Genomic DNA, 15,302 nt, shown 5'->3' with positions numbered 1-15,302 from the left:
GGTGGATACTTGAAGAACACAAAGAGTTCGGCCGGGCCCAGGGGGGGAAGGGGGCAGGAAAAGGGGAGGGTGGGGACAGTTTGGCAGCTTCTTCAGCTTTGGAGAAGGACATTTTGGGTGTGCAGAGCTGTTGCGGTGGGGAGAAGGGAATTTCGCCATCACCCAGATGGAGCTGCAGCTTCTTCATCTTCTTCCCTCTTCCTCTTCTTCCTTCTTCCCTCGTTGGTGGCCTCGCACCCCCTGTCATCCCGGGACGTGTGGCAGTGCCAGCCACTGCTGCAGAGCTGCTGATACACCTCATCCAGCGGCCCAGGATCTCAGCTCATCCCTGCTGCTCCAGCTGAGTGTTCCTCAGAGCTCTGCAGGAGCACCAGGACTGCCCGCCTGAGGGGGTTTGTGAAGCAAAGCCTCTCCTCCATGCCTTTCCGTCTCAGCCGAGAAGACTGTCATGGGGTCCCTGGTTCTGTTCTCTTGCTAGCGCTGTACTTATTGTTGTTTGTTTGCCTTGTTCTAAATACGAGTAAAGAACTGTTATTCCTATCCCCAGATCTCTGCCTGAGAGCCCCTTGATTTCAGAATTATACTAATTCGGAGGGAGAGGGGTCTACATTCTCATTCCAGGGGAGGTTCCTGCCCTCCTTAGCAGACACTTGTCTTCCAAAACAGAGACAACTATTTATTTTGACTATCAATCTAAACAAACTACAAACTATGAGCTACAAACTATAAACTACAAACTACAAACTACAAAAAACAACAATGGCCTCTTTCAGGGCTAGTATCTCCTGTCGGCCATAAACTGCTGCGCTGCCATGATCAGAGGCGTCAGGCTGGAGGGTGGCTTGGCTGAGGTTACAAACGGATGCTGACAAAGAGAAAAACAAGAAATGAACTTTCCTCACAGGCTGAAACAGGCTTTCTCTGGCTACAGAATAAATGCAGAAATGAGGGCACTCTGTGCACCTCTGTCTCCACATCCAGGACCTTGTGACCACAGGCAAACATGGCTCACAATCCCATGACTCCATTAACACAGATGTCTTCAGCTTAAGGAGATTGGGTCTAGGAGACTTTGAAAGGCCCCTTCCAACCCACCCCAGGCCAGGATTCATCTTCCTTTTCCTTTGGAAAGCCCCCAGACGATTCTTAGGATCAGGGTCCATCTGATGCCTTGAACTTGAGCAGATGAGGAGCCCCTGGCAGTGGGCAGCTGGCGCACCCTGCAGCCGCTTTGCCTTTTACCTGCAGAAGCTCCTGGGCAGACCAGCGCCTGTCCTCGTCTGTCTCCAGGCAGCAGTGCAGAAAGTCTCGCAACCAAGGCGACTGCTGCCTGGGGTTCTGCAGCTTTGGGGAGCCCCCGGAGCTTATCAGCTGTTGAACCTAGAGAAGAAGGAAACAGCACACTCTACCTGTCTCCTTTGCAGCCCAAACTGCTCAAATAGACACCCCACCAGACAAGCTCCACTCTCCAGTGGCATCTTCCTGCCTGCCAGAGGCTGGGAGATGTCTTTCCTACCCCAGCCAAAAGATCCCAAAGCCACTTACAGCCACAGCTACTCCAACATGCAAACGCACTTGCCTTGACCCCTGATTTCATTGGCTGATGGAATTAGGAGCAACTCCATTGGCAAAAGCACACTTTGCTTCTCTGAGCACTGGCACTAGCTCTACAGGCAACTTGGATGGTAGAATTTGTTCTAACTCTACTTTTCCCAAGTATTGGTCCATAAAACACAGCGCAGCACCGCTCCCTGCTCCCTTAGGCAGAGCTACCATCTAGCCAAAGGCATCACGTTTTTTTGTGGTTTTCGTGATGAAATGGCAGGGGGATAATCTGGACAAGAAGCTCGAGAGACTAGGCAGCCTGGAACCTATCGTCTCCAGGTGTTAACAAGCTTCTCAGGTAGAAGAATGGGGGCAGATTTTGTTAGAGTGCCAGTAGTATCTGACAGTAGCTGCAGCGTACCGTGCGGGAGGTTTTCATCAGGTAAGGAGGCGCTCCTTCCACCATCTCAATCCCCACGATGCCAAGGGACCAGATGTCCACTTTGGGGCCATAGGGCTTCCTGAGGAAAGTTTCTGGTGCCATCCAGTAAGTAGTCCCAACAGCTGATCTCCGTTTGTTCTGCTCAGCAGTGAGCTGAGCAGCGAGGCCAAAATCAGCTGAGGAGAAAAAAACACTGATCAAGTCAACACAAATTAGGAAAGCCAAAAAAAGAATTCCCCACGGTACCACATCCAAGAAAGCAGTGTGGAATCCAGCTGCAAAAGGGGCCATATGGGCATTCATCAGGCCTGCAGCCAAGGAAATATGGAATTGGCCGCTTAGAAAAAGCCCCCAGTTTCATGCGGTGGCTGTTAGTTCCCTGAAGCTTTAGACTGTAATTGCCTCACTCAGGAAGGGACACACACAACCCAAAGCCACTCCTGACACCACCTGCTTGCCAGCCACACCTCCCTGCACCTTGCAGCCACGCTCTGCGCTGGCAGCAGGGCAGCCTGCTCTGCCACAGGCACCACTCTTGAGGAACTGGCAGTCACCCAAAGGCAGCCCCACACCACAGCCCACCACAGCTCACCCTGGCCAATGACACCCACCCAGCTTGACAGATCCGTCCAAGCCCAGGAGAATGTTGTGGCTTTTGATGTCTCGGTGGATCACTTGCTTGCAGTGAAGGAAATCCAGGCCTTGCAGGCACTGAGAGAGGAAAAAGAAACACGAGCCTAAGAGTTCCCGTTCAGATTGCATCCCACAAACAGGGAAGTGGCACATCTGCAAGACTGACTTGCTGAGGGATGCTCAGCCATGGCAGGACAGGCTGCTGGCAAGGCCAAGAGCTTGCTGCTCCAACACAAGGACAGCGCTGCCTTTCTAACTGAGGGTGTATTTGCTTTTGAAAGAGAAAGGGCAATTGTTCCTCTGGCCCTGCAAACACAGACTGGAAGACCACTCCTGCAGTGGCTGTGCTCCCTCCAGCAGGAGTGCATTTCACACAGGCTCCAGGCAAGGGTTTAGAGAGGCAAACACAAACAAACACACCAGAAGAAGGGCAGGCACACTGGCAGGCACTTCAGGTGCTCTTGCTACTCCCTGTCATAACAGAAAGGCAGAAAGGAAGCTTGGAAGATGACACCGCTCCTCTCCTTACCAGCCATGGGGAAGGACCAGCCCGCCCAAGCCATGGGAAGCACAAGCACCATCCCTTACCTCCCGAGAGACAGTTGCTATCTCTCCTTCTGCCATACGAGTCTCTCTAATGACATTGTGCAAAGAACCTCCGTCCATGTATTCCATCACGAGCCAGAGGTCCTCGTCAACCAGGTAGCTGAAAGGAGAAAACAACAGCCCGGGAATGAATGCGTGCATTTACACGGCGGATTCTTGTTTCCCTGTCTCTGGCAGAGGAAGACAGGAGGAAGTCAATGGTCTTTCACTAGGTTCTACAGGCCTTGAACTCTGTGCAGTCTAAAAGACTTCTTGGTATCCACACCCATGCAAAACACTGGGAACAGGCCAAGGGAAATACGATCTACAGTGCTTTGTCAGCACGTAAGACCCAGAGGAAAAAATCAAACCCTAAACCCAACAAAACAGTGTGGAGAGAGGGCAGGAACTTTCAGGCTGTTGGCTCAGTAAGACAGGGCTGAGCCAGGTCTTGGAAAGTGCACTTCAAACTCTGTATGCCCACAAAGATTAATGCAGCCCCAATGCAATCTCCTCTCAAGATGCTGTAGATCAGCCCAGAAACAGGAATTAACAGCTCCATCCTCTGCCAGTGACTAAAGGAGTGGTTGAACCCCTGGCTTGCAGGGTGTGAAGGACCCTTCACGGCAGAATAGCAGAACTGCTCACCTGTCTATGTAGTTCACAATGTTGGAGTTCCTGTTGTCACGCATGACCTGGATTTCATTCACACACAGTTCACTGCTGCTGTCTTCCAGCAGACTAATTTTCTTTATGGCCACCTAAAACAACACGGAAAACCATGAACCAAAGGGATCTGTGGCACAAGACCACAAGGGGAACATGGAGACAGTGATCTTGGGATGACAGAGCTGGGCTGGGCCTAACTGCCTTCCAACTAGACATCAGAGGAACTTGAAGCTGAGCTTGCCAGAGCCTCTTACACCACTTCCTTGGGCGCCCGTCCCAGGACACAGAGCCAGAGATCCTTTGCCTTGTAAACCCAGGAGAAACACCAGGTCCTAAACTCTCCACCTCAAAACTCTAACATCACTCGCTGTGCCCACAGTCTTCCCCAGGGCCTTATTTTATCATCATCATTTTCATTCACACACCTATTGGAAGCAGGAAGCCATTCTGTGCTGGTGAAAACTGAGCAAAACTGCTGGGAAAGCTTTGGCAATTCTAGGGGGCTTCATCGTTACTCCAGCAGCCACTGGCATTCTCCATTGCACAACAGAAAGCAAACTCTTACAGACATGACAGATAAAATGCCATCCTAAAAACATCCTGAGGGTATTCCCCCTAAGAAATACAACCCTGCATACTTTACAGAAAAAATGCCATGACAATGAAAACATCATTGAGTACACCCCCAAAAAAGATAGTCCTAGCTCTTCCTCGCTTCAGGAACTTTCATTCTGTTCCACTAAAACACTTCCCTTCACACCGCTGACATTTGCAATTACTGCCTGACTGCAAAAAGAAATAACTCACTCCTTGATCCTCTAGCAATACACGCCAGGCTCTGAGCAGGGCTTAAGCCCTTGAGGGACTCCTTGCAGACCTCCTTCTCTAAGCACAGTTCCCAAGGGTGGCACTACAGGTGGCTAAGGAACTACCAGCACAATTCCCATGTGTTTGCGAGCAGCCAGAAATGAGAATTCAGGAACCCTGAGCTGCAGCCCCAAAGAGCAGTGCCATGCTCTATGACACCACCTTGGTGTTAAGACCCAGCTAGCGTGTCCTCCTCTGAAAGATACCGCTTGGCCTCCTTGCATTCCTTGGGGCAGCTGAGGAGAACAAAATCTGTCCCCACGGTATTTGGCAGGCAGACGCTACTCTGTGCTTCATCTGCCTTTGCAGCAAAGCTCTACCGGTGACCCAAAGCTCAGACACAGCTCACAGCAGAGGGGAGGGCACTTGGGAGCTGCAGAAGCTGCGGCGCTGCTTGACGCTTACCTCTTCTCCCGTGGCAGTCTCCACTGCCGTGCACACAGTGCCAAAACCCCTAGAAACAAAACAGCAGCTTAGGAAGGCGAGGTCCTTTAGGCCCTGCAAGCCAAGTGCAAGACACTGCAGTCCAATAGGAAAAGGAGCCCTGGTGCAAACAGCAAATGGAACATGGCCCAGATCCTGGTCTGGGTCTTTTTTCCCTTTTCTCTTCCTGTATCTGTGCGTGTGTGGGATTTTTCCAGGCACACACGTGCCAGTTGGGCCTTCTCACACCTCTCCTTGGAGGTTATGCCAAACTCAGGCACCACCACACAGGCTTCCGGGAAGCCTGAAGCCATGTAACAGCCATCGGAGAAAAGCCTCCAGGCACAGATCCTTTCTCCAGCTGGCAAGGAAAGGAGTCTCCAGCCATAGCTGCAGCCACAGCCAGAGCAGGCAAAGGCTTTCATTGTTGCACAGACAAGTGGAGAAGTACTCAGAACATGGGATCCTTAGAAAGCTGCATTCTGGGTCCAGAGCCATCGGCAGCTGCTGCTCTTTACTGCACAGGGCACAGGAGGACCTCTACTTTTCCTGTGAGTTCTTGTACATTTGGCTCCTCACAGAGGAAATACTGAAAATCAATCCCATTTACAGTCAGCAGAGCTGGCTTTCAAAAGGGAACGGCTGGGTGGATTCTTTGCAGGAAAGGCCTAAACCCCACAGGATCCACAGGGGCTCTGCCATCAGGCAGATGATGCCTTTTCCTCTAGAGTGCATTGGCACTGGGCATCCCCTGAAGCTTTGGCTTTTGCCACCTCAGCTACAAAAAAGAGCTGCTGCTTTCATTTCTGCTTTTGCCTTCTACACTAGGTGGTGGTCATCCTGACCACTCAATCTTCTTTTCCGCAAAACACTGGAAAGAAATGTTACTGAGAGCTGTTCCCTGACAGCTACCTTGACTTGACCGCTACCTGGACCTTTGAGGCAATGAAGTTTTGCCTCCTGTCATTCCCACATATTCTCTATTCTCTTGAGACATGATTTCTCCTATGACAAGCAGCAACACACATGAGGGACAGGAGATCTGCCAGGTGCTGCTCTTTGCTGCAGAAAAGACATTGCCAGCATCCAGGTGTCCTTGCCACGCCTTCGGACCACAGCTTTAAATGTTGTAAATTAAGCTATAAAGTACTGAGAGGTGGCAGCATCTCAACACAGCGTCTGAACAGCTTTGGAGCTTGCCTGATGTCACTCTGGGGAGATGTGACACCAGCAAAATACGCAGCCCCTCCCTTGGAGGAAGGAACTGTGGCTGCACTCACCCTTTGCCAATAGTTTCCAGTTCTGTGTATTTAGCCTCTGGATCTCCCTCGCTCACCAGCATCCCTGTAAAAATCCAAAGGGAAGAGGCTCATTTCAAGACAGAGATGCCACCCTGCAGCAGATCAAAAAGGCAGGGCCACTCTCTGGGACACTGGGCCCTTTCAGCTCAATCAGTGGGGGAACAACACCACCACCGCACCACCACCACCACTCCAAAAACAGCAGCCGCAAGCCTGCACAAAACTAAAAGCCTAAACTAAACATGTCTAAGCACATGGAGAAGACAGGGATCAGAAAACCATAACCAAGTAAAGTGATTGTTGTCTATAAACATTAAGGGCCACAGGAAGAACAAAACCTTTCTGTTCTTGGGAATAAACAGCCTGTGACATTCAACAAAAGCTGTAAACCTTGCAAATATCAAAGGCATCTTGGGTTCTGGAATCAGTTTTTATCAACAGCTGCCCTTTCCAGAACAGGAAGAACATTGCAAAGTGCTTCCAGCCAGGGCGCAATCTCCACCTTTAAGCCGGACTTTGCCTAAACAATGCCCTCCTGCCTTTCAGGAGCAGCAGCTCATGTTCTGACCTAGTGTGATGGGCCTTAGGAAGGAGGTCCCCCAGCCTTTAGGACAGGCTAAGTTCTGGAGATGACCTTGGCTGTGCCCCACAGCAGCCAGGCCCCACGGGAGCTCCCTGAGGCTTCCTCCTTCGCTAGGTCACAGCCTCCTGCTTCAGAGCCACAAACAATCCCTCTTTTGCCTTTTGCGTGGAGGGAAGCTCAGGCAAAGCCAAGCCAGGCCGAGCTGCCCTCAGGGGCAGGAGCAACACCCCGGTGGCTCCCTCACCACCTCAAAGCACAACTACAGGTCCTGTGTGGAGGCCTCAGGATCTGACACTCAGCTGAGGAGGAACAGGAGGTGGGACAGCTCATGCTGACACATGCACACACAAGGCACTGCTCCAGCAGACAAGGATCACAAAGGACCTACTCAGCATGGCCAGGCATTCATCCTTTTTCCTCTCACGCAGACCATCTGTGCTGCCAGAGGAACTACTCGTGCTCCAGGTGCACGAGCTGCTCGTGCTGAAGTTTCCAGCTTCAGGCCTGGAGGCTTCTTCAGAGCCTGCAGCTGAACTTTGTGCAGGTGCAGCGACAGAGGACGTGGAGCTCTGGGACAAGAAAGGAATTTGGGTCAGAATTTGGGTCGGGCAGAGATGCCCCATTGCAAATGCAAGCCCCTAGGAAGATGCTGCAGGCCTCATCCAGGCCTCTTCCCCTCTCGGCTTTTCCTACCCGCTTCTCCAACTCAAGGCACAAAACCCAAAGGCTGATTTACATGACGGACAAAATGATACCAAAGACACTGCTAACCAAAGCAGGCACTTACTGATGTTGCCTGCTCAGGCCGTGGGCTGACAGCAGGGACAGGTTCATTGGCACCTTCCTCCTCTTCAGCCTCTTCCTCAGGTACAGAGGCAGCCAGAGCAGGTGCTGACGCTGCCCTTGCACTCTGTGGACAGAGAGCAGCGTGAGGGACAGGAGAGAACCTGTCACTCACAAGCTCATGTATGTTCAGTTACAGGCCCCGCTGCATCTCAACTGTTCCTTTAGCTACCGACAGCTGCTTGGTGGAGAGGGCAGGTCCCTCCTGGGGACAGTGTCTCCTCCATATCCTGCAAGGCTGTGAACTGCATCTTTGCACTGCTCTCTTCACCAGGAACAGGGAGCCTGCACAGCCACTGGGCACAAAGGGCCTCACTTGGACCTCAGGAGCATCCAAAGACATCCTAATGCTACCTCTCATCTCTTCCTAAAACAAATTCATGGCCCCTGTCACAACAGTGGAGGCTGATGCCTGAACCTCCAAGTACCACACCCCTTCTCCAGGCCTCATCAGCTGGGGAAATGCCCTGGAAGGGCTGGAAAGATTCCAGCCCTCAGCAGTTTCAGCCACACATAGCATGTGCTGTCTGATCAGAAACTTGCAGCTCTGCTTTCCTCCAGCCACAGGGCTACCCAGAGCTGCCACTTACTGATGCTGGATGCTCAGGCCCTGCAGTGGCAGCAGATACAGCTTGGAGGGCATCTTCCCTCCCTTTGGCCTCTTCTTCAGGAATACACACAGCCACTGGAGGCTCCGAGGTTGGTTTTGGGCTCTGCAGACAGACAGCAGTGTGAGGGACAGGCAACCTTCTTTCTATTCAGCTCTAGACCCAGATGCAGGAAGGAGAAATCATCTGGAGACAAACGGGATTCTAAGTTGTTCAAACCCAAGTAAAATGGGCCAATTAGATGGGACTGCACTCTCTTGTACAGGGGAAATTCCAGCATGCTTTAAAGCACCAAGCAACCCAACTTTCATCTGATTAAAAGCTCTGAAATGCAACTCCAGAAAACAGCCAGGGATCCTCCTCCTCCTCCTGCTGCTGCTGCAAAGAGCCTACTTTCATTCATCCAACCAGGCTGGCACCAGACTGCAGCAGGCCCAGTTCACAGCTTACTCCACAACCATTAACGCGACCAATGCCAAAGGCTGCTTTCCCACTCACCCATGGACCAGATTGTCTCCAGGCCCGGGCAATGTGACCTGCAACACACAGGGGAAAAGGAGACGGATGCTGTAAGAAAACTTCCCACACTGGGCAAGCCCACCAAAGAGTCAACCCAAAAACAGAGCATTCTGCTTTCACTACATCCCTCCAGCAGCAACCCTTGTGTCACACAGCAAGCAAGACAACAGCACAAAATACTGCCTTGTGTCTACCTTTTGTTCTCTTTGGCCACTCAACCCGTAGAAACTTGAGACCCAGGAAGTCCAAGTGCTTCTGTAACAGTCACTGCTCCTGCCCCACCCCACCCAGCAGGACCTACGGCTCCTCTCTTTCCTCTGCTTCACTTTTCTCAAGACATTGCATGCAACAGTTGCCACGAGCTTGCTGAAAATATTTGCCCAGAAAAGCTTCACCCAAGTGCCCCTCAGCCATGGTGGCAGTTCTATGGTGACACGGCATGGGAACAGCTCCTGGGCTTGGGAGCGCCCAAGAAATCTTTTGAAATGTCTACCTCAGAGGCCTTTTCCAAGCTGATTCTGTGATTTCATCACAGAGCTAATGGATTCTTTAGCACACAGGAAGTGTCGAGTTTCACAGGCACATCCTGGGATGAGGGAATGCAGACAAGAAGTGCTTCCCCTCAGTCCTAGAGAGCAGCACACAGTTTTTACAAGGCCTCCTGCCAAGCTCTCTCACTCTTCCCATGCTGGAAGTTGTCTTGCTTGAGCCAGCAAAGCGAGCAGATTCCAGACTCCACTGCCACAGGCCATGCCGTGGTGGGAGCGGAACCCCTGCAGGCTACATTACAAATGCTGCCCCGTGCCCCACTGGCTAGAGACACCCCCTTCTTAGCTGGACCTCTTGACGGCAGCTTTACCCAACTAAAGGCCCCTTCATGGCATTTTTGGTTTCCATACGCTGCACTGAACAAAAATGCCTACTTACGGGCCAGGTGGGTGAAAAAGTACCCAGAATAAGCCACAGAGAAAGCCGTGCAAACTGCAGCACACACTCTCTCCATGGCTTGAGCAGCGCTGAGCAGCTCTGCACCGGACAACACCTGTGAGCAAAAGCAAAAGTACTCAGAGTCCTGTCCGGGTGCAGCCCGCTGGCAGAGACCTCGTCGTCCAGCAGGTCCCGCCTGCAGCGAGCACGCCAAAGAGCCGCTCTGCACACTGAGGCCTTCCGCGCCTCGGCACAGCAACTTGACAACGCTGGGACGTGGCTGCTGACATCACAAGAGCAGCCGCATGAGCCTGGTTTGTGAAGTCATGCATAGAACCAGACCTTCTCTACAGCTAATGTCAAAAAAAGCCTGCAAAGTTCTCCTGTGCTACAAAGCAATGCAAAAAGCCCTCCCAGTTCCTAACCTATTGCTCAAGGCATCTAAGAGTAACTCAAAAAACACACCAGGCCCCTATAACCCACACTGAGATGTTGAACACCGAGAAGGAACCAGGATGTGAGGAATGACATTTGTGATCTTTGGGTACTAATGCTTCTGAGAGAAAAACCAAAAGACTTGTTCCAGCTGGACCTTCCTTATTTCTAGAAGCAGCAAACAAGGAGAAGCACTAATTTCATTAAATTTAGAGGTCTCTGTTGTGTACAGAGACAAGGTCATGGATCCTTCAGCACTATTTGTTCAAAACTTTTTGAACATGGATGTGACATTTTAGCAGGAAAATGCCATGGCTGGAAATGCAAGTGAAATTGTTCTGTCTGACTTGCTCTAGCGGAGAGGCCTTGACACCCCAGCACCACCACCACCATTTCCCCCCCACATTTTTCTCCTTTCACAGTATTTTTTAGAACACAGGGCTGAGGATGGGTGGTGTGGAAGTGACAGCTCTGACACACAGCTGAAAACATCAGGGCCAGGGTGGCCTGTAGGACTGTTTTTCTGCTCCAGCAGAACAAGGCAACCCAGAGTGGTGACACTGACACCAACGGGGTCCAACCAAGCCAAAAGGAGCCCAGCAGGGTGATAGGAAGAGGCAGCAAAGTGTCAGAACCAACCCCCACACACATGCCCAGTGTGGTGGACTGATGGCACCACTGCCACCATCACTGCCACAGAGAGGGTGCAGGGAACTGTCACTGCAGGTCCAGAGCTGCTCCAGGCAGCACCAGCAGCTCCCATTGACCTTCAGAACCACTCTGTAACCCCTCACCATCTTGTCTTTGTTCCAGGGGCCCCATGTGAAACTTCACCTCTGTTGGTCAAGCCATTACCTCTTTTGTACAATTTTTTTGTAATACTTTATTTCCTTTTTTTTTTTAAACTACATTGTAACTAACATTTTTAGCCTCTCATAGATTGTTTTTTCTGTTGTCCCTCTCCATCTTCATGGGGAAGGGGAGAGAAGAGGCTTTACAGGAAGTATCTCAAGATGGGGACATATAAAGGAGGGAAGGCCTTAGAAAGAAGAAACAACCCCCATGCTACTGCTTTGGAAAGGAATAAAAGTGCAAGTTTCTTAATATCCAGCCACAAATTTCTGGAGTCTTGACAGACAAGATGCACAGGAACCTGGAAACCTTGTGAGAGACTAGAGATTACTGGCTAAAACCATTTCAGATGCTTGTATGTGGGGGAAGGGGCAGATCAAGCCTTTCTCTGGTGAGGTGATACCCTGCTCTGCACACCCCACACCCCCAGACCTGTATCACAGCCCAGCAGTGGCTGCTGATCCCTGGCACACCAGAGCCAATGCTCTACACCTGTTTCTGGAGCCCCTAACCCAGCTCCAAAATGGCCAGGTCAGTAGGAGCTCCATACGGGGGAAGGCCCCAGGAAAGTCAAAAGGTATTTAACTCAGGATATGTGGTAACCACATGTCTTGACCCTATCTCCTCTTAGAATTTTTATCAACTTAACACTACTGGAACAAGGAGTGATACCTAAGTTGGTTCTTTTCTGTATCTTCTGTCATTCTCTTTTTTCTCTTAATTCTTCTAATTCCTTCCTCTCAGATTTTTGAGTAACTTGAAATCTAACAGGCTTGGAGTCTGTTAAGTTGAATGGGCTAAGTTAATGCTTTATGGAATGTTGTATATTGATTGAATGCTGCTTTCAGGTTTTTGCCAAAATTCTCTGGTTTTCAAAAGTTGCCAGTGAAGGTTTTTTGTTGTTTTGACCTCTTGAGAATATCTCATCAGTATTTCTCCTGCTTGTCTAATTCAGAGGACGTGAACATGTGTAAGTCCTTTTAAAGTATCTCACTGAGCGATGTTTTTGGGGCCTTACATTTTAACTGGCACAACAAGCAGGGTACTCTTGAGGTGACATGGATATTCTCTACAGCAGTAACTGCTCATCACATAATAAAGGAGAAAAAATTTTCAGCCAAAGCTGCTATTTTCTGGCAGAAAAGTAATGGAATCCCACACCGAAACTGATCTGAACTGCTCTCCACTCACAGACTTGCTAAAAGCTTATAAAGAAAGCTCATCCAACCCTAAGGAGAGATGGGGACTGAGAAAAACTACCACCATCTGCAGTTACTTGTGGAGCAAACATGAACTTTGGTAAAAGAAAATTAAAAAACCCTAGTAAAGGACAAGGCCTGGTACTCATATGCATGGAGGTTCGAGTCAGAGTGACGTATGTTGCCAAGCAGGTAGAGGAGCTGAATCAGTGGCAAATTGCCTCAGAGTCCGATAGCCTGCCTCAGGCCGGGGCAAGAATTGAGGGCTCGGAGGAAGCTAGCCCCCAAAAACCTGAGAAACCAGTTAAACCCGCTTCTCCAAAGAGCTTTAGAGATGCAATTTAACACTGCGGAGGAAGGCCCGGAACCAGAGCTTTCCAGACTGCAGGAAGAGGCGGGCGGGCCGGCCGGCAACACCGCCCCCACAGCCCCAGGGAGGGCTTTGCGCGCCAAAGACAAAGCCCTCCCCTCAGCCTAAACTCCGCCCGACCCTAGGATACGTGGAGAAGGGGCGCCCCGAAGACGGTGTCACCTTCCTGCGCTCCCTGGAGGAGAGGTTTGGCTCAGCAAAGCCAACCTTCCCTCCTTCTCATCCCAACCCCATGCCCACTGATAAAGAAGGAATTCGCTTGTGAGGCGGCGGAGTGCAGGGTAGTGATACTTCGCTCTGCAACAGAATTGGTTGAATTACGCGGGAAAATTAGCAATTATCACAAAGACTTGATCAAAGAAATTGATGAATTGAGAATGTTTTGAAAATTTCCCTAATGAGAAGAATGAAATGAATCTTTTCAAGGAGGAAGCACATAGTGAAAAGCCCTGGTCTTTTGCCCGGGGAACAACCTGTTGTGTGAACAGTTTGGACCCCTTGGAGGGGGGAGAACCCCTATCTATCCCCACTCCAAAATGTGCTAAAATTACTGGGCAAGTGTGGGAGGCAGCTGGCCTCCAAGCAATATATGAGAAGCAGCTGATGCCTCGTTGACCTTCTTACGCATTATTGTTATTGATTTTAAAATTTAAGGATCAGGACTGAGGAAACAAAATCCAGGCCCCACCTCCAAAAAGTGAGTTGGGAGAGGGTGGTGAATTCAAATATTGTAATATTCCTCTCTGGAAATAAAATGGGAAATAAATGGAGATTCAGCTTCCCTGTAGTCTTAATGAAGCTTTGCAAACTGCTCCTGCAGTGCCTCCTTCTGGCAGTAGTGAGTATTGAGCCTTGTCTGCCTCCAGAGGCTGGAGGCCGAAATCTGCCGCTAAAGAATCTGTAACGTTTAGGAGAAAATTATTTTATCATTATGCAAGTTTGTTGTTTTGGTCTCACTAATAACCCTGAATGTTCAATGTATCCTCACCAGTCAGGAGATTGGGTGTATGTCCAGACCTGGAATGAAGAGCCACTTAACCAGAAGTGGAAAGGACTTTTGATCCCAAGGCGGTGAGATCTACTGCTGGAGACTGCTAAATTATGCAATTAAAGTCAGCTCTGGACACAGGGAATTGTACTGAACAGTACAGTAAATGCAAGTCCGCTGCAGATAAAGCTGCAATGGAACAAGAAGCTCTAAAATTAAAAACATTAAATGGTTTATCTTTCTGCTCATTTCCAGAGTAGTGCCCCCAGTATGGCAGTATGGCAGCATGGCTGTTTGTTACATAATTAGTCAACCATCCTAGCAGGACCTTGTACTTAATGACTGTAATAGCAAGTATGGCTTTGAGTGCCAAAGGAGTAAGAGAACAAGAAAGAGAGCCATGTCCTTTTCCCTAAGGACCACTCTAACGTCACACTTGCAGAATGAATACTACCTGACCCTTGGAAAAGAAATTTTGGTTTATGGACTTCAGACCAAATCTGCAAAATAGAATGTAACAGAATGTGTAGATCTGACAAAAAGACCATGTTACCTAAAACTGAAAAGGTCTCAAAAGGATGGCTGGCTACTCCAGCTTAAGCTTGCCTACATGGTGCTAGGAATCCTCATCAGTATTATTAAGGCACTGGATAATTTAAATAAGACAACTTTTGCCAAATAAGTTTTATTAGTGATTGTCACTTTCTTTATGTCTTCTACATTTCTTTTTACAGACTTTTTTGTTGGTTTGATTAAAGGATCACCAAAACATTCTATGGTAGAGAACGCAAAAGGATACCAAGTGGAGAGTTCCTCCTAAAAAAAGGAAGTCCAAGTGGAGCTGAGTTTTCTCCTTCTAGAGGTGTTTCGTGGAGAGATGAAGTGGTGACAGGACTGAAGCATTGCTGTTCTTCACTGCATCAAGTGTTTACATGTTTTTATCTTGCAAAGTTTTAAGACATTTATGTTCATATGTTTTCTATAAGTTTGTTGCAAACAGTATTTAAAAACGTTTGTATTTTCTCTCTGATTGCCACAGTGGCTGGAGAAGATTCCTCCCTAAATTTACCTTAGGCAAATTTTTATACCTTTTCCCATCTCCTCAGAGCAAAGCATAAAATTATTACACCAAGGCAAGTACGTGTAGTACAGGTAGGTGATGTTTAGAGCATGATCATGCAGAAAAAGGGCATGTGGAACTGCTGGTGTCCCCTGGAAGCAGGGAGAAAAGGGCCTGACAGAGGAGCAGAGGTGACAGCTGGAAAGCTCTCTCCAGCTGTAGACAAAGAAGGCATAAGTGGTTAAGCTGACAAAAGACAAGAAGAAAGATTTTGGGTTTGGGAATCACTGAAGGGTTAGAGAAAGTTGGAAAGGTATTTGGTCTGAACCCAGAACCTTGACTGAAATGATATGCGGAGGAGGTTGGAACCGCTTGAGTTTGTTATATCTTTGACCTCCACCCTTGAGGCAGTCCAGAGTATTACGACTATTAAATCATTTCAGATGACGTTAC

At 49.4% G+C, this 15,302-nt stretch overlaps 1 protein-coding gene across 1 annotated transcript; it reads right to left on the bottom strand.

Moving 5' to 3' along the window:
* Positions 1–349: 349 nt before the first annotated feature.
* On the bottom strand, positions 350–11,177 carry LOC131572630 (serine/threonine-protein kinase PAK 3-like; the record flags this gene model as incomplete). Its single annotated transcript, XM_058825879.1, has 15 exons — positions 11,030–11,177; positions 10,083–10,256; positions 8,950–9,035; positions 8,482–8,604; positions 7,836–7,958; positions 7,437–7,617; positions 6,445–6,508; positions 5,147–5,195; positions 3,854–3,966; positions 3,209–3,326; positions 2,599–2,698; positions 1,967–2,163; positions 1,243–1,380; positions 801–865; positions 350–359 (listed from the first exon to the last, which is right to left on the bottom strand). Coding segments are annotated over exons 1-15 (1,689 nt in total), but the record flags the coding sequence as incomplete, so codon positions are not given.
* Positions 11,178–15,302: the final 4,125 nt, after the last annotated feature.

Source organism: Poecile atricapillus, chromosome Z (genome assembly GCF_030490865.1).
Source record: "Poecile atricapillus isolate bPoeAtr1 chromosome Z, bPoeAtr1.hap1, whole genome shotgun sequence".
Lineage (NCBI taxonomy): Eukaryota > Metazoa > Chordata > Aves > Passeriformes > Paridae > Poecile > Poecile atricapillus.
Note: the sequence above shows the minus strand (reverse complement) of the source record. Positions and strands in the feature narration are given on the sequence as shown.